This window comes from Chaetura pelagica, unplaced genomic scaffold (assembly GCF_000747805.2).
Source record: "Chaetura pelagica isolate M959 unplaced genomic scaffold, ChaPel_1.0 scaffold194, whole genome shotgun sequence".
In the NCBI taxonomy this organism is placed as follows: Eukaryota; Metazoa; Chordata; class Aves; order Apodiformes; family Apodidae; genus Chaetura; species Chaetura pelagica.
Window position 1 is genome coordinate 57,411 of NW_009952877.1, and position 23,731 is coordinate 81,141.

General features: G+C 38.4%; 1 protein-coding gene across 1 annotated transcript in view; it reads right to left on the bottom strand.

The window, feature by feature from the left end:
- Positions 1-23,731, bottom strand: part of LCLAT1 (lysocardiolipin acyltransferase 1) — a 66,176-nt gene that overhangs the window by 19,064 nt on the left and 23,381 nt on the right. The window contains exon 4 of the mRNA XM_009995272.1: positions 21,413-21,529. Within this exon, the coding sequence (XP_009993574.1) occupies positions 21,413-21,529 (117 nt within the window). The remainder of the gene's footprint in view (positions 1-21,412; positions 21,530-23,731) is intronic.

A 23,731-nucleotide genomic window follows, 5' to 3' on the forward strand; every position in this document is an offset into this window, starting at 1 on the left:
CCTCACTTAAATAAGTAAATAAGGTGTGTAACTAAGGTTTTATATATATTTCATATATATTTCATGTGTTTTAATCACTCCTTTTGAACCTCCTGCCCCAAATTGCTTTGTTTTCCCCACAATAAACCACGCATTTCGTAAATTCTAATTGGGGATTGGCTGCTGTTACTGGAAATACTAGTAAGCACTGAGCAAGTTATTCACTCGAAAAAGTCAGGGCCAAAGCCCCTGTCTCCTCTGTGTGAGGCGATACCTACGTGTGGATCCTGATAAGCTTAATACACTCCAAAAAGGAGATATAATAGGTCGCGGATCGCGACAGAAACCATGTAAGGCATGTACCTACTCAGTAATAAAATTCTAGAGTAAATGTCCCTGCAAGGAACCTGGTTCAGCCAAAAAAGCAAAACAAACCAAAAGAAAACACAAACTAAAACCCCCCCAAAAACCCCAAAAAGACTTGCAATCAAAGGTGTATGAAAAGGACTGCCTTAAAACCTGAACCAGGTGCAGATGCACTCTTCTATGACTTCTGCTATAGCTACAAAACAGTATTTATAAATGGTGGGTAATGCATTTTCTCAAAACAAGGAAATGGACAGGTTTTTTAGGAGACAGGAGGATTATTTTCTCCACACACAATGTGTACAAAAGCCATGAATGCTTAAACCTAATTTTCCTTTCTGCCTTTATGAAACACATCTAGATTTTCCATCTTACATTACACATAGCAGTCTTTATTATAAATGATGTAACTTACCATGTAAATACAATCTGCCAAGAACTGCTTGCTGTAGTTAGCTGCGTGGCAGGCATGCTACTGGCAAAAGTGTGTAGCTTGCCCTATGTATTTTTGCAGTCCCTTGACCACAAATTAAATTGCTAGATCAGAATCTAAAATTTAAAGAACTTCCTTTAACCTCTGGTACTTGCTTATTTATATGCAGTCGCCAGTGTCTTGAACACTTTACAACCCCTCTGTGTATTCTTATTAATTTTCCTTGTGCCAGCTATATCTTTCATTTCTCCTTATTTCCTAAAGCCCACAAATGATATTCTATACATTTGGTCATGAAGTGGCCAAATGTCATTGCTGAGACAGTAAGTAAGAGAAGCACCACAGTATATAGCATACAACACATTATTCTCTCCTCACATAAATTATTTTATTTTCTTGGACACAGGATAATTGAATCAAGCACTCAGATCCAACATAATTTTTTGTTTGCACATGGGGTCCCTGTAATAGGACATAGGTCAAGTAAGCACATACGTATAAAGCCATTTTGGAAACTACACCTGCACACATGGTCGTACAGAGTTTGCTGTAACTTCACCTATCTTTAGTGGTATACTTTTAAAACCAGCACTAAAGGTTATTTTGATAGATTTGGCTTCACTCGTGATCAAAAGTATTACCAAAAAAGACTCCTAAATATTTGTTTCTAAAAATCTGGCAGTGATGCTAGGAAAACAGTAGCTTTTTTACAGTTCTGAAATGAGAAGATTTTTTAAAAGTTAATACCTTCTAAGTTGCACCTCACACACCCTTAGACATCACTAAAAAATATTTCTTTAACATTTCACCCTAAAAAAATTTAGCATGCTCAAAATCCCAATAGAGTATGCTGGCATTGCTCTCCCTCTAGCTGACCTTCTCCATCAGAAACATTCTCCAGTCCAGAAAAAAACTACTAAAAACTGTCAGCATCATATATATCCCTGCAAATGTGCAGTTTACAATACCAACAGCTGTACAGAACACAAAACGGAACATTCCACAACAAAACACTCCTAGCAATTGAATGGCTTTTGGACAAGGAGCTGAAGCTTGTTATAAATATCCACATCAAAAAGTATCAGACTGTCCAGACGCAGGAATAAAGATAACACAAAAAGACATCACTCTGAAGATGGTGTTGCATGCCAAAAGTGTCAATTTTTACATCTACAAAAACACAAGAGAGGGTGTGCATGAGGTGGAATTCCTCTCATAAATATACAGAGGGGAAAAATAATTTCAGTATGGGATATGTCCAGAGGTAGGGGTCAGAGAGAAAAGAGGAGATGTCACATTCAAGCTTTTAATAGGCAGTAACATTTTTCTGGAAGATATAATTCCAAAACTACTTGGCAAACATCAGGACATCCATCAGCACAAGCAAAATGAAGGTTAGTTGGCTATTCTGTGAAATATTGAGCATTTTTTGAGTCATAAATTTAATAAAATGTGGATGTGCTAAATTTACTCTACTCCCAAGTCACACCCTTTTTTGGTAACTTCTCTCCATTATATTCTTCAGTGCCTCAATAATGGGAACTCTCCAGAAAACCTAAACTCAAAGGAATTAAGACTGAATAAAAACAGACAATACATAAATACTGAAGTCTCATTTAAGATAACAAAAGAATAGAGTAAAAACTGCAGACACACAAAAAATAGCATATATAATTTTTGCTATAGGGTTGTAGTTAGCAATGGGAGAACCAACATTTAATGAGGCTCCCATCATCAAAAGATCAGGATCTTGTGAATATTTTTGTTACCCTCTGACAGATGTTTTGCAGCTATTTTCCTGAAAATCTCAATTATTAAGATGAGCCATTTCCTCACATACTCAGTAACCTGTCTGCCTCTGATCCCACTGTCACAGCTCACAAAAGCAAATTTTGCTACACACAGATTTGTAACATGTACAAATCTAATTGCCTCTTTCTCAGCAGCAAACCAGTCATGATCTAGGAAGCATGTATCAGCAGATTGGAGCATTTACTTCTTTATTCAATTCCTAGTTGGTCTGGTTATTCTACAATTTCTTTGTTTCTTGCATCTGTCCTTGAAGCAGCTGCTGAAGGAGTTTGGATTTTAGGTACACATAGGATTTTGTCTTTCCTTTAAAAGACCCTCACCACTACTCTGTAATGCCTTCTCAAATCCCTTCGCTTGGACTTCTGTACAAACTCTCAACCACCATTCCAGCAGACAGTGTGGCTTCTTTAAGTCTCCAGAGGCAGCACATGAGGATTGCTGGTACCCCATCCCTTCACACATCCTTATGCCCCTTGTCTTATTCTGACTGTAAGCTGTTTGGTTCAGCATTTAAAATTACAGAGGAATGAGGAAGAACTACTGCCACATAAAAAAAAAATAAAAAATAAAAAAATCCTCCCATAATGAGCCAGACCTTGCATCAGTTACTAAGAGGTGGAGTGGAAAGATCCAGCGACAATTTGCAGAGAGCCTTATGAATATCCTCCTGGTTTTAAATCACACCTGGAAGAAAGTCAGTAGTGGCAAAGGGAGAATCTATATATAGCAATAATTTTACCATCTACAAATCTGCATGAGACAAGAAGAAAAAGCTGGGTGGACTAGGAGACTGGGGGAAGCAAGACCTAATTCAAGAAACCATCAAACACAAGTTTTAACTCAACACTTACATGTTCCCTTTTCAGGAAGACAAAGGGGAGAAAAGAGGATGAGAGGGTAAGCAGAACTGAATCTGGGAAAAAATCAGTTTTCCAAACAAATCCTTATTTAAGTAACTGTATCAAAACCTCTGCTGGGTTAATGGATATGTAAAGACATTGTTTTAAGGAAACCCTTCCCTGGCTGAGATCCTGAACTTCAAGCTCCAGCCAAGAAAGTAAAAGTACTTCTTTTTTTGAAATTCAGAGGAAAAGAAAGGTTATCACAGTTTTACAAGGATGAGTTAGCCTGTCTTTTGTTGTCTTTCAAGAAGACATCTCTTTTTATATTCACTTATTACAACTGACTGCATATTTCCTAAAGAGTTTCAATTCCTCAGGTGTCTTCAGAGAAGCTACAGCAGTCAGCACAGAATGAAGGGATTTCTTAAATTTCCAGAACAACAGTGACCACAGGTGAACCACTTTGTATTACAGTTACAAATAATTACTCTTTATGTCTTAAAACCAACCTTCTGAAAATACTTCTGCTTAGTTAAACTCTTGGGATGGTTGAGAAGAAAGGCACTTGCTCCTAAGACCATGCCTGCAGATAGGTGGGCTTCTGCTGTTTCTCTGAAGTTGGCTGCACCCAGCAGTTCAGCTTTTATAGCTCCTCTTAAACTGTTCCTTTGTTAAATTGCCATTACACAAGCACTTGCATAAACATCACTAAAATTGCAGCTGCTGACAAGGCTACTAAACAATCTCATTGAAGTACAAAAAGTTATTTTGTTCCTATCTAAGGGTTTTTGTTTGTTTTTCTGGGGTGAGGAGGCTATTTGGTCATTTTAGAATGATGCTGTCTTGCATGAAGTACAGCAGGCCATAAACCATGTAATGATATTATCAAAACCATTTCTTTGTTATGGTCATTACAACACAAAAGCCACCACTGGCTTATTAATTTCAAGTTAATACTTTGAAATACAGGATAACAGCTGTATTTAGTGGAACATTTAGGCTCATTTGTTCTGACTCCTGCTGTTTAAAAAGCAAAACAGAAATTAAGTAATACCATGTCTGTAATAACTGTATAATGAAAGAATATACACAAAACAAAAACAAGTGATGGAACTCTATAAATGCCAGTAAACATATTTTCTCTTTTAGTATTATTAACACATTCATTTTCACAGAGGGACTGGAAATGAAGACTGCCAGTATTTTACTGAATTTTACACCATAAAGCATACTACTTTTTATTGGGCTTTAAAAAAAAGCAACACAATTAACTCTCCCACCCTCAAAATCAGAAAAATACAAAAGAAAAATGTTTTAACTGTTCCTTTTAAAATATTTATAATGAACTGTATCAACAAGAGGAAAGCAATTTAAAAATAGCAATGTCTGACACTTAATGTTCAAGCTGATTTCTAATGAATTAATATTTTTTCCTTGATCAATACAAATAAACCATTCAATTTTTAGCAACCTCTGCCCTTATACAGGAAAAGACAGTGTGTCCTGGTTTGAGCCAGGATGAAGCCAATTTTCCTTTTATTTATTTTTTTTCCTTCAGTAAGCTTTCTTTTAACTAGCAACAGTGTGCTCTAGCTAGAGCTGATAACACAGTGGAATGCTTTTCTAACTACTGAGGCTTCAAGGTCGCACCTTCTCTCTGCTGGCTCAGACACTACAGGGAGATCTATGATCCCCCCTTATTTTCTTTAGCCAACTGGTCTGATTGCCCTGCTGCTTTAGATTAAGCTGCAGCACTTCAGCTGGCATTGTCCATCCCCATCAAAACAAAACAGCTTCATCCATTTCTCTTACTCTCTGGTTTTGACATTGCAGGCTTGTGTCTTCTCCCCATGACCACTACTATGGCACAAGAATTTGCAGGCCAGATGGTCAATAATGTAACAAAGCTTCTCCCATTGGAAAAAAATCCTTTTTCTGTATTTTTCCCTGGTGGCAGTCACTGGTTTACAGGCACATGAAACGACACAGATGGTTACAAGGCTTTTGGGTGGACTATTAACCCCCCCGTCCCCTCTGCCCCAGCTGTGCAACTTTTTGAGAAGCAAATAGACTTAGGGACCACTTCACAAGTTAATTTTGCTAAAGTTCAGCTGGGAAATAAAAACCTGAACTTCCAAGTACAAACCCAAACATTCCGGTAAAAGAAATGCAAATACTTGACTGGATGTAAACTGGCAAAGCTGTATGCATTTTGACAGAGCTAAACTAATTCACCCCAGCTAAGGATTCAGTCTCGCAAAGGCTGGCAGGCAGAAATGCAACAGGTCCTCACTGAACTCAGCGAGAACTGCATTCATCTCAGAAAGGAGAAAAATAACTTTACTCCTGAAGTGTAAGATGTTATTAGTAACAAAATTTTTTCCAGTCTTCTCACAAAAATATGTTTTACATTGCAAGATGATATCCTAACAAGTTAGCCTTAGATGGTTGGATTGAGTCTGCACAGTGCAATGCCAACATATCACATGCTCCCCTGACCAAGCAACATTTGAATTAGGACAAGTTGTCCAGTCCAGATTGGGTTATTTGGTCTAAAAATAAAAGTTTCTGAACACCAATTTTATGCTCATAAGAAACAAATCAGATGACAAGAGCCAATTTATTTTACTGTAAAACAGGTTTAGTACCCATCACATTACTACTTCCCAGGTCTTTCATTACAGGATCCTACTGTAATTGCTATGTACAGCATCAAGTTTAAACCACTTGGACTGAAGTGGTCTGTATTTCCAGACTCTTTCAGCTTCATTTATTTTTTTGTTAAGGAAAGAAGGGGCACCACAATCTCAGCTAAAGCATTTCAGCTATATAAAAGACTGAGGCTATGGAAAAAATGTTTTTGTTACTTAAAAAGTCACAAAAAAAAATATTCAGGTGGTTTCTTCTTTGAAAAGCAGTATCCTCCCCAAACCTTGGAACTAGGATTTTAAGTTTGGCAGGAGATGGTATTTGTGTCAGTAATATGCCTTTTGCCAGCTTTCAAGAAAACATGCCAAATTTGGCCAACAACTACGAGCCTTTGAAGAATCTTAATTTTGCACAAGCTCAGCAAATATTTTAAAGTATTTACAGCTGAAGTTTAAAAGAATCTGTCCTTACTGGGTATTCCCAACTCCCAGCCTTCAGCTCATACACTGTCCCATGTGCATAAAAGGCTTTAACATCCCCTCACCACCCCTGCATGTGACCACCTGCACAACGCGGGGAAGGAAGTGGTCTGATGCAAATGCAGAGGGGACAACTATTTAAAAGCTCTGGAAGGGAAACTGGCATCCAAAGCAGAAACCCAGCCTGAGGAGGGATGGCAGCAGTATCTGTTGCACCATCTTCTGTTGATTTAGTGTTTCAAAACATTGTAGAGTAACAAAATTCATCAGAAAAATATTAGGTTGTGAAGTTCAATACTCAGATGTAGGAAAACGCCAGACCTAAGGTTGCCTTTGCCGACACACTGGACATTATCTTAAGTTCTGTGACGATAAACTACTTTGCCCCAGGGCCTGAACTTGCAGTGCATCAGGATTGTGCAACAACAGAGTGCAGGAGCTTTACTTCATTTGCTGCAGGACCAGACAGGTCTGCAACTAATCAAACAGAGTGAAGGGGGAGGAAACATGACAAGTTCAACTTTAGGCAGTTAAGTCTCAAACCAATCTTCATGTTAAAACATAGCATCGTAGAATGCCAGGTTGGAAGGGATCTCAAGGATCATCTGGTCCAACCTTTTTTACGTAATACTATAGTTTAGATGCGATGCCTCAGCACCCTGTCATGCTAAGACTTAAAACTGTCCAATGTGGAGGAATCTACCGCTTCCCTTGGGAGACTATTCCAACGTTTGATTGTCCTCATGGTGAAAAATTTACCTTTTGTGTCCAATCAGAATCTGCCCAGGAGCAACTTGTGCTCACTACCCCGTGTCTTTTCCATGTGACTCATTGTAAATAGGGAGTCTCCATCTTCTTCGTAGTCACCCTTGAAGTACTGGAACATAGTAATAAGATCTCCCCAAAGCCTTCTCTTCTCAGGGCTGAACAAACCCAGTTTTCTCACCCTCTCCTCATACAGCAGGTCCTCCAGTCCTCTGATCACCCTTGTGGCCCTGCCCTGGACCCTCTTCAGCTTCTCTGCATCCTTTTGAAGAGCAGGGACCAAAACTGAACGCAATACTTCAGGTGTGGTCTGACAAGCACTAAGTAAAGCGGGATGAGGACTTCTTTATCTCTGCTGCTGATGCCCTTGCTGATGTACCCCAGCATCCTGCTGGCTTTCTTTGCTGCTGCAGCACACTGTTCACTCATGTTAAGCCTGTTATCAACCAAGACCTCCAGGTCCCTTTCCACAGGGCTGCTCTCCAGCCAGGTGGATCCCACTCTGAAGCGCACTCCTGTGTTACACATTCCTAGGTGGAAAACCTTACACTTCTCCCCGTTGAACTTCACAAGGTTCCTGCTTGCCCATTCCTGTAGCCTGTCTAGGTCATCCTGGAGGATGGCTCTCCCTTGTGGAATGTCAGCCTGTCCAGTCATCTTGGTGTCGTCATCAAACTTCAATAGGGTCTGCTTGACCCCAACATCAAAATAAAATAAATTAATAAAATGTATAAAATAAATAACAAAAAAACCCCAAGAGAACTGTATGCTATTTCTGCTTATTTCGTAAACAGACTTTTATTTCTCATCTCCCAGTTTGGCTGACCGCAGGTTCCTGGGGTCAGTTTTACAGTACTGCTGAGCGCCCCCAGTTGCATGCTGTATGGAAAATTACTGAAAAATAAGCCTAGAGTTGTCTAAAACCAGGCAGCAGATCTCACCCTCAGTCTTGCTGCACTTAAATTTACCACAGGCATGAACTAGACACAGGCATAGTGCAAGTAATTTTTTTTCGCAATCAGGAAACACTCTAGTACTAGAGCAACAAGCCGCAGAGATGCTTATATGGAAATCTGTTTTCAGAGAAGAGCTTGAATAGTGCAGCATATGATCCCTGGGGCCTCACTCTGAAGGATAGGAGAAAACAAAATACCTACAATTTGCTCCTTCAGTGAGTGCTCAGTGAGACAGAGGATGTATGTGTGGGAAGAATGGCTGGAAATCATTGAGTTGAAGACCAAGATAATCTCATACATACATGTAAGAAAGGCAAATTAAGATTCCACAGACAGTTTTGTGGTGTTCACTGACTTCTGAGTGTCAAATTGTCCAAACATTGTAATGGTTATTTTTTCCCTTTCTCTTTTGAATTTTGCTTTCATTATTGATTTAATCTCCTGAGCTGTGGGCAGTTCTGAAATGTCCTGGAGCGCTTCCGGGGAGAGCAGCAGAGCAGAAAGGAGCTGAGGGGAGAGTTGTGAGGGTCAAGAATGCATGAGCCTAGGGATCAACAGTGATGGATAGACAGTCCTCTCCATACACCAGCCATGGATGGAAGAGAAGGGAAGAAGAAGCATGAAGGAAGTTGACTTCCATGATCTCTAACCTTACACTGAGCTTACATAGATATATGGAATGGAATACTTTTGTCAATTTTGCTGTCCGTCTAGTCCACTCCTCCCTACAGGAGGGTCACAGATATGACTCTTCTGCTCCTTTAGCATCTGAGATTCAGATCTGCAGATTCAGCAAATAGAGCAAAGAGACTTTGGCATCTCAGCAGTAACATAAACCTCCTAGCATTATCAGTCCAGTAGCTGGAAATCTTGCTGCTAATTAAAACAAAGCTCACTGAAGAAAAAACAAAAGGAAAAGTGGCTCAAACTGGGACAAGTGATCATGAGCAACTAGAAAGCTATGATTTTTCTGATTCTGTTTCTCAGACGTGTATAAAATAAAACTATTCATTCAGTTTAGACTTGAACTCCATGCAAAGTTGTGAATTTGGAAACAGGCTAAAGAAAAAAATTAAGATTTTGTCATTTTTACTTGCAGCTCAAGTGTTATAGCCTCATCTACAAACTTTGCACATATCAACTGTTTGCAGTAAGAGCATATTTTTATTTTGGGCATTATAATATGACCCCAGTTGATGCTTCTAATTTTGTTAAATTACCCCAAACATAAATATTTGTCCTCTGCCATTCCAAAGATACCCAAACCTTTGTAACACACAGCACTGTGCAACACAGAGATTGTGCCCTGCCTTCCTCTGGCAGTACATTTACTGCAAATTAAGGATTCCTGTCTTACTGAGCTGAGTGGTGGCTCAGCTAATTAAATTCAACAGTTGACTAAACAGGAAAAACAGGACTGAATTTCAAGCTCCAAGCTGAATCCTTTGTCATGACAAACGATTTGACAGGCATTGATCTAAATGCATTGGGATTTGTATTTCAAAATGAAATAGCCATATGCCTACCACTGAAAAGTGCCAAAGGCATCTGTTCTTTAATAGTTTCTGAAGTTTGTTTGTTTACCAGTGCATATTCATTTAATGAATGCTGTGATACCTTTTCCTCCCTCACCCCCCAAGACTAACAGCTCCAAGAGAGTTTTAAAAGCTCAATACATAATCTATGTTTGAACTTTTTATATATCCATGGACAATTCTGAAATTAATTAATACAAGCAATATAAATACACCATGCACGTCAGGTTAAGCATTGCCATCTAGCTAGGAATCTGCGGCAGAAGGCTAAACACACCTTCTTTCTCACCTTTTTCCTCCTCCTCACTCCTTGACAGTCTTCCTTCTACACTCAGTCACTGCAAATGACTTTCCTGTCTTCCAGACAACAGTCAGTGTTTCTGCTGAATGAATTCATGGTGGAGCTGCGAGGAAGCAGCACCACGCAGCTACGACTGCACTTGGAGCACCCTGCCCTCTGCCAGGCCAGTCCACAGCCAATGTTCTTACTCCCGGGTACGGATCCACCTTATCATTACCTCTGTGAAGTTTTGGAATTAAACTAGTCCTTAACACAATCTTGGCATTAAGTATGCTGCTCATCACACTGATTTCACACCAGTCCCTCTAATCAGTAAAAAGTGATGATATAGACATGATATCCACCAAAGATTTAAATTAGCTTTTAAAAGGCTAACTTGTCTGATAGTTTCTAGACAAGGTGATACCCAGGGAAAGAACACTTAAGAAGAAGGGCTATATTTCAAGCATGAATTTGCTGCTTTGTTCAATTCAAATGCAAATCTGTTTTTGCTTATTATATTGCCACTTTGGATGTTGTTTAATTTACATAAAAATTAACTAGACTCTTCTTTTGCATGCATCAAGTATTCATGTATATTTAGTGTATTTCCATGTAATTATGAAATAATTAGTTCCTGAAACTCTTACTGTGTTTTAAACACTGAAACATAAGAGGATCTTATTTAACATGAAATTTTCATTCAACAAATGAGTAGCAATTTCCCACTCATCTTCACCTCTGGTGTGTTCTGATACTTCTTTCTGATGTTTTTCACTTAAAGAGGATGCACATTCCAGTTACTGAAGAGACACATCATAGACATCCAGTGTAACCAAGTTACATAAGCATTCAACACAGACGGCAAAATGTCGACTTTCTCTCAACTCCTTTATATTACCTTTTCTCAGAATTATAAACAGAGGAAACATCACTGAGATCTAAAATAAACACATTAATATATATTTGAAACATGGGGATTTTAAACATTGTCTTCAAATGTCAAACATTTTGTGCAACCACACATCCAACCACTTTCTCCAGTACAGTCAGTAAGAAATTGTCTACCAGCTTCAACAACTGAGGGATTCTGCCTGAGATCTTAAGCCCAAAACTTACACTAAACCTTAACCTAAGCTTTCACCAAAGGCCAAAGAAATTTCTCCAAAGGAACCTTGTGATTAAGTAAGACAGAATTGTTCTATTAAACAAACAAACAAAACAAACAACCAACCCAAAAACCAACCAACCCAAAAATGAAACCACAAAACTCTAAGATGTTTCTATTCTAACAGTACAGTGAGACTGAGCAATACTGATGCATTGCAATAGTTGGGAAACAGGTTTTATAGCCATTTCCCTCCCTGTTAAGATACTTCAAGCAGTTTGTAGTTCTGGGATTAAATTCCTACTCCTTGACTAGATGCTTTGTACCAAATTTCATCTTTGGTTAGCAAGAAAACAACCTGCTGTTCGCTTGCTAGCAGAGACTAGTCGCTGAAGCCTAGAGCAGCCTTCTTCCTGGAAGGACTACCTCCTGCATTTATTCTAATTAGCAGCTCTTTTATGCATATCTGGAGAATAACAATTCACCCCTGTTTATTTAGAGGAGTACAGTGAGCATGAGACAAGTGTCTCAACCGAAAAGTCAGTGCCAAAGTTCACTGCTCCTCTGTGAGAGGCGAGCGCTGCATGCGGACCTCTCAGCAGATCCTGATAAGTTAAAATCACTCCAAAAAGGAAATATAATAGGTCACAAAATCGCAACAGCTGCCTATCATGGTTTGACTCAGCATCTGCAATTAAACAAGTGACAATAATGCTCTCAATCCCCTCCCCCTTGCACCCAGGTACGGAAAGGAGAGAGAGAATAAGGGAGAGTGGCTTCCCAGACTGAAAACTAGACACTTTTAATTAAATAATAAAAGAAAATATGTACAAATATGTTCAGGAATGTGCAAAACCCCCTATCACCTCTCCCCACCTGCAGCAACTCCCATGGCACTCTCCTGAGCTGTGACCCATTCCAAAATGTCCCAGAGTGCTGCCAGACATAGTGGCAGAGCAAAACAAGAGCTGAGGGTAGAGTTATGAAGGTCAGGAATTCACGGGCCAAGTTGATGGATAGATGGAGTCCTCCCTGGGTGGAGGGAAGCAGGGGGGGAAGGAGAGGAGGGCTTGACTTCCGTGAGCCCTGGATTATATATGGAATGGAATATTTTGGTTGCCCAGTTTTGTCAACTACTCTGCTCCTGCCTATGAGAAGATTGTAGATATGACTGATCTCCTCCTTTAAGTGTCTGAAGTAGCACATCCAACAAGTAGAGCAAAGTATCCTTGGTCTCTCAGCAGTATCTATAAACATTCAGGTGTTATCAGTCCACCAGCTGGAAAACTTGCTGCCAGTTTCAGGAAGTATGCTGTTTAAAAGAGAGTTCACTGAGGGGAAAAAAAAAAAATAGTAAAAAGAAAATTGGCTTGGCCCTGGCTCAAAACAGGACATTGCCACTACTGTGTAACCTCAACTGGCTTAAGTTGTTAAACAAAGGGAAAAAACTGATCTCAACCAACTTTACTCGTATTCCTGCTAATGGAATTTAAATTAAAATGTTATAGTTGGGGTGCATTATTTCTCATGAAAAATGAGAGGGTCAAAAAAAAGCAAATATATCTGGTATATAGTAAACTACTGTGGAGAGAAGCTGGGTAATAAAGCTTTTAGTAATGTTAAGTGGAAATGTTACTATCTCAATTATCTGCTGTGTGACAAGAAATCTGATCCACCATACACCAGATTCAAGTATCTTCACACTGGACAACTGACAGGCAACCGCATAACTAGGCTGGTGGAGGTACACGGACCATAAACCTCACAGATGCTCCAGAGGGCTCCTTCTGACAGGTTATCTGATTGCGGAGGGACTTTGCCCAGGGAAGTTAGCAAAGCATCGTATCTTCCATGGCTGAGAGAGGGACCTATCCAAATTTCATCTTCTTTTGAGAGGAAAAAAAGATAAGCATAATACACAAAAATTACTAGTCATTAATTGCACCATAGTCAGTGCTGGAGTGGGACGGTAGAGGAGAGTGCACAGAGAGTAGAAAGAATAAATGTCCAAAACACAAAACCAGGAAGGTTTGAGTTTTCTTAGTTCTCTTGAACTTGAGAGTTGACAGTTTCCTTCCCCTTCTCTCATATTAAGACAGAAACAAGGATGTAGTGGCACAAGACAGAAGGAAACTTAAAGAATCAACTGTCTTCTGCAGAATTGGTGAGGCCACTTATATTTTTTCAGGCCTATCTGAGGCACAGGTACCAGGACATGCAGAGGACAAACCCACAGTAATTTCACAAAGGATTTAATGCAAGTGTATTTGGAGTGTCTAGTGCAGGAAGGTGTAGGAGGAGATCCTTCAAAAAAATGCTAACAGTGTTCTAACAAAATACATGGAAAATACTAAGAATTTTTATAATCTTGAGCCACTATGTGAAAGTGCACACAGTAATTCACCTAAAAGAATGCCTGATAAGGCTGTAGCTGGGCATCAGGATAAAATCTGTGTGTATAATACAGAATGGGGTGTACCAGCAAAGGCAGCAAATAACAAAATTACTGTAGCCTGCCAGATGGTAATTTCCATTTCAGCAGAATCACATACTCTGTTTCAAGGCTGGACTGATATGACCCTTCTGACAAACACAAGTGCCCTGTGGGCTGTGGTAACAACAATTACAAAAAGGCATGCTACCTCCTTGTCATCAACCTGCATCTGATGGCTTCAAATTAATCTGTCTCAGCCCTAAGTTTCTGCTGGCTGACAAGCATCAGCTCAATCTCGTTTTACCTTGGTTGATAAATCAGAATATTTGTGATCTTCATGTGAATTTGCCCACAAATTTACAAATGTATTAGTTACTGCTCTTTGTTTTTGACTTTAACTCATTTGGTTTATTCCTATTTAACCAGGCTCCCTATATACCAGTGTATTTATCTGCTTCTGTACATTCTTTTGTATAACAAACACTGCTGAAAATAACATCTTATGAATTACAGTAACAGCCTGAGAAAGATACTTTAACCCTATGCTATGCTAAAAACAGTTTCTGTTAAGTCATATTTAGATACTTTCCAAAACCCATGAAACATTTTCAAACACAAAATTTGCTTCCCCAAATATTTTTTCCCAACAAAAAGACCTGGTTCTCAGAGTTAATTCTAATGCTAATGAAAACCTTTTTTCATATTGACTTAGTTGAGGAATATCCTGTCCAGCTGCTGCATTACTGATACTGCCAAACCACTGGAAAACTAAGTGCAAATGCCAGTTCACTAACTGCTATCATTTGACTCTACAGAATTTTCCATTTTAGCTACAGTGCGTGCAAAGTCACATAAAAAATATATTTTACATGCAGTTCTTGTTAGCCTTTGTTTACCTTGTGACAAAAGCCTGACCAGCATATTGCTCATGTTCTTATTTGTTTATAATTGGTTTCTCAGAGAATGAACTGTTAGACCTAGAAGATACTTATTATGTAACCATGTTCAAATAACTCCTTTGATGTATTACCATTTCCTAAAGTGTACTCTGGATTTCTAAAAAAACACATTATTGTATGTATAAGATTTGGATTTGAGAATCTGCTGTCAAGAGTACTTATCTTCAAACCTCTCTTCTTTCAGCTACCTACACTACTTCCACCCCTTTTGTATTTGGCATAACTCTTCTACTAAAATAAAAAATTAATAATTTAAGAATGTGTTCCTGGATAGCAAAATGTTTTGAGAAAATAATATTTAGATATTATATAATATATATATTATATATCATATATATTATTATAGAAGAGTTACTATAGAGTTTCAGAACATGAAACCAACATCTCTGGAATTATTATCAGATATTTGCAAATTACACATTTCTCATAGGCAGAAATTCTTTTCATTTGCTCTTGTTTACCTCTCTTTCAGAAAATCTTGGCAGATTATGGAACTTGCTTTATTCCTTCACAGCTTCTTGCATAACAGAACCTCAAAGCCCTGCTGTTAAAAGCTCTCCATTCTGATATTACTTCCTTTTTTTTTTATTTGAAATGAATAAACATGAAATATATTGTTTGTAATTCTAAGTGAAGGAATTAGCAAATTGGCAAAACACATTTGTTTTCTTGGTCAAAAGCATACCCCACAAGAGGGCTGCATTCAAACTCACTTCTCGAAATTCCTCAGTACTCAGTTATGCAATCTGAACATCCAACACTTTCCTTCTGCTTTACTTTGAAAAATGCAGTGTCCGTGTTGCAGGTCAAAACCAAGCATCCCGACGGTGAATTCTGGGATGTTTTCCAAGTGACATGTACCGACTCCACTGAATTCCCCACTTCTTGAGCAGCTAGGAGGAGGTCACAGACCACCAGCAAGACACCAGTGAAATAATTCTGAGCAACAACACTGCTACACTGCATGGAGATGCCCCAGAATATTTTGTAGACTGAGTGAGCTCACTTTGTTTATATTCTGGTCTAGCTGAAACCCATGTTGGCTTCATTACCACAATCTCTTCAGTTCAAGTGTAAAGCAGCCCTAGGCTGGGCACGGTGCTGTGTCAGGCAGCTCAGAGGGAGTGCTAGATAAAATCTTGGGGGATAGATCCTTCTTGCATAAATTCACAAAGGTTAAGTAAGATTCGTTTTCTCCAATGGTATTAGCAGGGTTTTAGAATACAATGCTCAGCCTAGACAGCTTGCCAAAACAGACAGAAATCAGCCACCAAAACTCCTCTATATATACTCAGCTTAGCATATGCACAATATACTATACAGGAAAAAACCCAACACGTCAGTCACAGGCTCATTATATTCTATTAGCATCTGGCTGTTTGATTTTAATGAATTCCATGCTGTCTGCTGCTATCCAAACATGAAGATGTGAAAAAGAATATGCTGCTGTTTGATTACAGCGTGTCAGAATACAGAAAGGCAAAGGACTGAAAGTAAAGATAATTTATCCTTTCAAGGAGGAGAATAATCCTTTGAAAATGTTATCTTCTAACGTACAACACTGCTGTCATAAATAAAAAAATATGTATATATTTTAAAACTGAGTGCATGCTTATGTGTGCATCTCACTCTGTAGTGACAACTGAATTAATTAGGACCACAGGTAGCATAAATCCTGATGAATCTCAACAGCATCTCACAGTATGGTTTGGAATGTATTATTAACAGGTTTATTAAATATTTACAATGCTGTGGACACACAAAGTACACTAATTGAGACAGCTGCTTCTTCAACAATGTCAATATACCAGTAAGATGGTTGTTTCAGACATACAAAAACAAAATACCTGACACAATTCTAGCAGACAGTGTGTGAAGAATAGGAAGGAAAGAAGGAGCAATGTAACTGCAAAGCACATGTTTCATTTAACTCTTTGATCCATGCTATAAAAGCAGCAAAGTTAAGAGCTGATAGAGGAAGCCAGGGAGCTTTTTGGTCTTTTGGAAGGAATGCTTCTTTGGACAAGTAAAGGCAGAAGTAGGACTGGTTAAATCACAGCAGTGCTGCTGACTGGATGAACCTGGAGAGCACTTAGGCAAAGAATCCTTTTGAGAGACAAAGTTTAAAAGCATCTAAGCAGATTTAAAGAACACTAACTATTACAGGATTTTAAATGAGACTTTATGTTCCTAAGGTCCGCCCTCTGCATGTTTTGCTTTTCAACATTTAGTACCCATAGCAACATCCAGGCAACACAAATTCCGAAGTGTCTGAACCATTTTTTAAAATGTCTCTCTTCTTTTTATTTATTATGCGTGTTATGCTTTTCTCCTAATAGACATCCTTATTGTCTGTGAAATGCCAGAAACCATAAAGACAGGCTGGCTCCTCTTAGAGTAGTGGTGAAGGACCAGTGATTGGAACAAGCCAGCCAGAAGGTTGCTCAGGTGCCCATTTCTGGAACTGTTTTATAATCGCCTCTTCTATTGTTATACTGCGAGGTCAACAATGACTACCAATGCAAACAAAATCACAATTTTGCATGTGTCTAAATATAGATGACATGCATTTCAGAGATACTTCTTTTAAGATACAGGCATTAGCTTTTAACACTATGAAACTGGACTGAGCAGAGAGTCTACCACAGTGTATGCATGTTAAACACAGTTCTCTGATTCTTGACTGGTTGCCCTTCCAAAGAAAGATTCAAACCTTGTATCTGTAACTGTAATATACTTCATGATAATATTTGTTTTACAATGTACTACACTTCAAATAACTGACATGGCACATAAGCAGTAAAGGGAAACCCTTCCTATATCTACCAATGTTTGGTGAGAACACTGAGAGCAAATTCTTTATTTCCTGCCCTCCAGAATGCTACAGTTCAGGTAAAGGTTGACAAAGTAAGTTCCAAGGACAGCAGTATTTCAGGTTACATATAAAGTGATGAATGAGGTGAAGAGTTGAAATTATGCTGAAGTTTATGCTTTGATAAAAATTTATTTTAAAAAGTATTTATACTCTAATACAAATTTGCCCAAGCTCCTCTGCCCTCTTACGTTTTTTGGTTTTCAGTATCAGTACCATAGCAACATCCAGGACTCTCCACATCTCTAGACCAGAGCCTTGCCAATTATTGTAAATCTCAGCAATCTGAGTCAGTTTGGAAAAGTATGATGCAGGGCTAATTTTTGTATACCCTAAAAATAATGGCAGGGGATTGGGAGGAGGGCAACAGGAATAAAAGCTGAAGCTGCAACAGCCAGAAAGGAATGAAAAAAAACTACTTAAGGTTTAATGATAAATAAGCATAAAATCTTCAAAGTAGAGCAGATTGGAAGTTTTATTACTATCTTACAGATTATGGGGCTATATCTGAACAGCTTGAGGATTCAAATATTTCCAGTAACTGAAATAATACTCCACAGACCTTCTCCCCTGCCAGCAAATACTCATACAGAAAAGTGGTATCAGGAATATACAAAATACATCTGCAGCAATTTTAATGCGGCTGGAAACGAAAACAGCTAGAATCTGCAAAAAGTGGAAAAGCGGAAAATCCAACAAATATGACTGATAATCTTCTCTACTATGAGAGTCTGATTTAAGATTATTTTTGTCAGCCTGCAGATGCTGCTGCTTTTCTAGTAAAACACATCAGGAAACAATTTCTGAACTGAAACTAAAGCAGTATTATGTCCTTTGACAAGTATGTTTAGGCTTCTCTCTACTCAAGACTGCTTGAAACAATTTTCAGCCTTACTAATAAACAGAGCCAAGAAAAGGGTATGCTGTGTAGAGCATCTGGTAACACTATGTGAAATAAATACATATCAATAATATTCGTCTTCAGTAGTAATTCAATATGCTATCAATCCAACCAACATCACCTGCAACATCATGGATGACTGCTTGACAAGGGCAAGAAGCAATTAATAAACTTGAACTTTGAGAGTCATCTATTGTCTGTCCTGCAGCCATAAGTCTTTAAAAACAATCTCAAAGCTCATTACTCTGACACAAAAACCACAATCCCCTTAACAATTCTTACAGCATTGTTTATTTTATCAGTATCAAGGCTATCATGAGGATGTGGTGAACAAGCCCACACAGTGGACATTTTGGTGTTTTGTCCAGGCTCAGGGGAGCATAAATGGTATTGTAAGCCCTTGTGCTAAGCTTACTGTGCTTCTGTGAGTGACACTATAGGAAAAAAAATAATGAAATAAATATTCCAATCACACAAATGACTTTCCAAAATGCACACCAAGAGAAATGCTGACCAAGTCTAGACCTGCAGACACACCTTATTACATACACGGCTAGGTCTACTACTTAGCCAAAGGGCATAAACAACCTGAAAAACCTTTTTTAAAAATACCTTGAAGGGGAGATGAACATTAGATTGAAAGAAGAAGAAGAAAGGAAATAAAAAAAAAAAAAAAAGAGGAACATCTTTTCAATTCTGAATCAAATAATTCTAGTAGCATCTGTGGCCAAACTTCATTTCTCTGTATGCAGTGTGATGATCTAACATTGTTCAAGGCCTCCAGATGAAGCAATTAACAAAGTCTCCATATGTGCCAAACATTACCACATCGTTACCACAGATACTATGTATTCTGAGTTAAGGGAAAACAGTGGAAACCTCTAATACCACTGTGGGGTAACTGCTGGCAAATAATAACTTTTTAATATGGTTACCATAGCAAGCATTAGTAAACTGTGAGGAGGTAAATGGAAAATCATCTGCCATATGGTATATCTGCTTGTCACAAGCCATGACTCATATGTAAGACAGCGTAACAAGACTGTTTTAGTAGATGGATCTTGATAGGCTCAAGAACTTAAATTCTGAAGTATTTCTGATGTGTGGGTGACACAAACAATGCATCAATGTGCAAACACTATAGGTGTTAACGATTCTTACATGGATTCTTACATGAATTCACCCCCAGTGAAAGGTTGTGCTCCCTTCTCAAAAGCTGTGGAGGATGGAAAAAAGAAAGGATTTGGGCTGAGAGAAAAGAGTGGTCTGGAAAAACCAAGTCCTTCCCCAGGAGGACTGAAACGATGGGCTGTTTGTCACCGAGGTGGGGCAAGTAGTGCAGAATACTGCTCCAGTAAGACATGAAAGAAGAGAGAATAACAGAAATTTCAACATGTACCAAAGGCCAGAAAATATCTTAACAGAAAGCTGGAGCTCTTTCTGAGAAGGACATCAAAGCCAACACATGCAGATGTTTGTATGATATGGTAATAATCAACGGTTAACATGATTCTGGAAAAAGTCAAGTTGTCCTTTCCCATGTTCCAGATTTCAGAGACAACTGTCAGCATTCTCAATAGAACACAGCAGCCTGCACCCAATTTTCTGCATTGCTGAATTTCACAGACATGCCTAGTGATGAAAGTGTGGTTTTGAACAAGGTCTTTGTTTGCTTTTTTTTAAATTAATTAATTTGTTATGAATTTTCTACCAACACACAAAATACTATTACGCACTAGGTTAACCTAGTGCTGAAAAGATTTAATTAAAAGAAGCTTTTAAAATTGAGTGTGTGGTAATTTTTCTCCTACAGCAAACTGAATAATAAACATTCAGGACAGACTAAAAATCTAAGATGTCCAGCACTGAATGCCCAATAAAAACAGTGTCAAATAGATCCATGGGCCAGTTAGGATTGTCCAAAAGGAGAAAACAGTGTTAACCATTATTTTAGTGTATCTGCTTAGTAGGAAAAGTATCAGGCAAAACATGCAAGCCAGCTCTGCTCTTAAAATCCAGGCAAGGAATCCAGAAAGGAAAAAAAACCTACCAGCAGGCCCTTACTCTTTTTAATAATCCCAAACAGTAAAAATAACCAGCACATGTTGGAGATCTAAAATCACTCTTCCCTGAAGAATTAGCCTATATATAAGTCACTTCGTAGCTACCGTACATTTTTGTTTTCTTCAACCATACATTGATACATACTGTGCATATTCAATCATATCTACTTTAATTGCTACCACATTGCTATCATTTAAACATTACACCATTATGGCCTCAAATCTTATCAAAATGCCCATTCCCAAAGTAACCCACATATACCTTGATGCAACAAACAATCACATCTTTATTCTCTCTTCTCCTGGCAATAGGGACCTGATCTCTATGCCCAGGTTAAGACAGGGATGGAAGGGCACTTCTGGGTAAAAATCAAATACCATGAATTCTCCTACCCACTGCTCTTACAAACAGCACAAGTCCTATTTTACACAGATTTTTCAAGTCACCATCAACTGGAAATGCTGACAGCATTGGGCAGCAGACTTGCTGCAGCTACATGCTGCTGTGCATACCCTTTGTCCATTTAATACAGCAACTCCTTGTCTCAGCTCTCACACAACCAGAAGCTTTTCAGAGAGGACAGGGTTATACACATCTGTGTGTTTGGTGTCAACCACCCAGCTGGGGTTAAGGACTGGTACAGACAGTAAGGCTGAACTTTATTGGGATCTTTTTCACTATTTTTTTGAGAAAGACTGACAAACAAGCAGTCTTCTTTAAAAAAAAAAAAAAAAAGTTGCTTTCACTCACTGCTTATTTCCTGACAATACTGGTATTTGTTACCAACTCTCTCAAATGTCTCCATGTTACAATTATTTGAAGAAGGGGTGCAAACAAGGGCTTTTTTTTGTGATCAGGATATATAAAGTTTTTCTGAGTTTACTACCAGGAGTTTTGTGAACATCGGCTTCTATAGCTTGTATGAGACTTGTTATCTTAAAGGAAAAAAAGAATATTATCAATACAGAGCTGGATTACCTTCCCTTAGATGCTCAACAACAAAAGTGAATCCAGTAGTTCGCGGATGCAGGACGTACTCGTATTTTTGAAGTCCGTTCTTTTCAGCAAATTCATTACTGCGGGCTTTGGTATTGGCTGTAGGAGAGGGTAAAAAGCACCATTTTATCTTAGTGTACATGTACATAAAAAATTAAATATAATTATTGTGTTATTATATATTATTATCTAATTATTACTAAATATAATTATTATACAACAGGAACCATACAACACACAGTACGGATGTGCAACAGATTTCAGGCGGAGGCAGACTGCAAGTGTGCTTTCCGTGGGCTATGATGTGGTATGAGGAAGAGCAATGTAGATTGCAAGAAAAGCCTTTTTACCCTCTCACTTCATTTTAGAAAGTTAACAGCAAATATTTCAGATTTATCAAATACAGTCTGAAATCTGTAAACTGAAGTCTGTTAATAGTTCTCTGTACACTGCAATACCCATTTAACAGTAAAAACTGCTATTGGCTCAATTTTATTTACTTTTTTAACTCAAAAGGCACAACCTATAGTATAACATAGGTTTGATATTACGTACAGATGTACCCTGAGGTCACTGTTTAACCACATTAAACTTATTCTGGAAAGAAAACACTAAATAGAAAAAAAACATCTAATACATTAAAATGGTATTTTACATCTTCATTCTGAAGGTGACACACCGTATGCATCAACCTGCACTGCACATACATACCCTAATTTAATTTCTTTACCAACTCAGTGTCACAGCACATGCTTACAACTGTACACAGAGAACACACAAGGCATTTGAAAAGTAGCTTGGCTAAACCTTGTAAAATTATGGATTGAACCTCTGGGAAAAAGAATCTCTCACAAGAAAACTGAACAAAGGCTTTTCAGAGCCAGTTTCTAACAGGGCTCACTAATCAAGGAAGATGGGGACACTAAAGTGACAACTCCGGAAGACAGCCAGAAAGAAAGCAGTTTGTTTTCCAGCAATGTGCAGGAGGATTTTCCAAGTAGCCTCAGTCAGCAGCCAAATGCACTTAGCTGGCTACACCAACTGCTGGCTACACTTTCTCCTTCCTTGTTGGTTCTGCTGTGCCTTCCCCGGGGCCAAAAGGCAATGGACACATGCAATTTTCCCTTGCTAACATGGAAAAAATAAATTTGATCAGCTAACTTATTTAATAACTCACATTTATATCATTTTACATATGTTCAAAAAGACAAAATCCCAGCAACAGATCTATGGAACAAAGTAATTGCCTAAGAATTTATCACCTTTTTCAAGCAGATAGTTATCTTTTTCAAGTGTCCACAGTTAACCTTAAACAGAGATGAGAGATAAAGTAATGAAAAACATATTGCTGCTTAATAATTTAACAGAATTGATACTCATAGGTATGTCCTTTTCCTTACAATGATAGTACTTTTTCCTGCAAAGGAACAATACTATAATTGGACAAATCAAGAGTAGCACGAGATGTCCTTTTTTGCAGTAATATGACTTTCCTGCATATTTTTTTCTTTCCTAAATTACATGAGCTCTTTGTTTAACAAAAAATGTGAGTGTCCCTCCTAAAGAACTATCTACCTATCAATAAATTCTATAGAGCTTATCAGTATACTGAGTCTTTTTCCCCGTGACCGGTTGTATCCATGCATAAGAGTACTGCTTTTCATAGACTTTAGTGTACAGATTCCCAGATAACATGATTTGAAAAGGAAAAGTGTTGCACAGTAGCCAAGCAAGTGATTCAGCAGAGAGAATCCAGATATTTAATTATTGCCAAGTTGCTAAAACATACAAATACTTGAAAATATGACACCTTCCAAATGTGTTGCTAAAATTACAGAATGTGTGAAATACTAAAATTACACTTGGCTATATACTTTAAATTTCTTTTTCCTTGGACATATATATTATGTCTTTAATCACACGATCAGAGTATCTATTTTTGTCTGCCTGTCTACTACTCCACTCTATGTTGAAAAAATACTATTTTGAATCAGTGAAAGAAACTTGCCTTTGGACCTGTGCTGGTTTGGCTTGGTGGGTTTTTTGGTAGCGGGGGAGGGCCACAGAAGCTGAGAAGCTCCCCCTGCTCCAAACCCAATCAAGAAGCCATTAGAGGGACAACAGATGTGCTTCTGGAATTAACATACTGAAGACATGAGATAAGACCTGGGCAAAGAAGCACTGAAAGAAAAAGGGAGAGGGGAGGGAGAGGGGTGCCAGTGGAAAGAAGGGGAAGAAGGTGCCCAAGCAGAAGCTTCCCAGCAACCTACGGTGAGATGGCAGCTGTCCCCCTGCACTCAT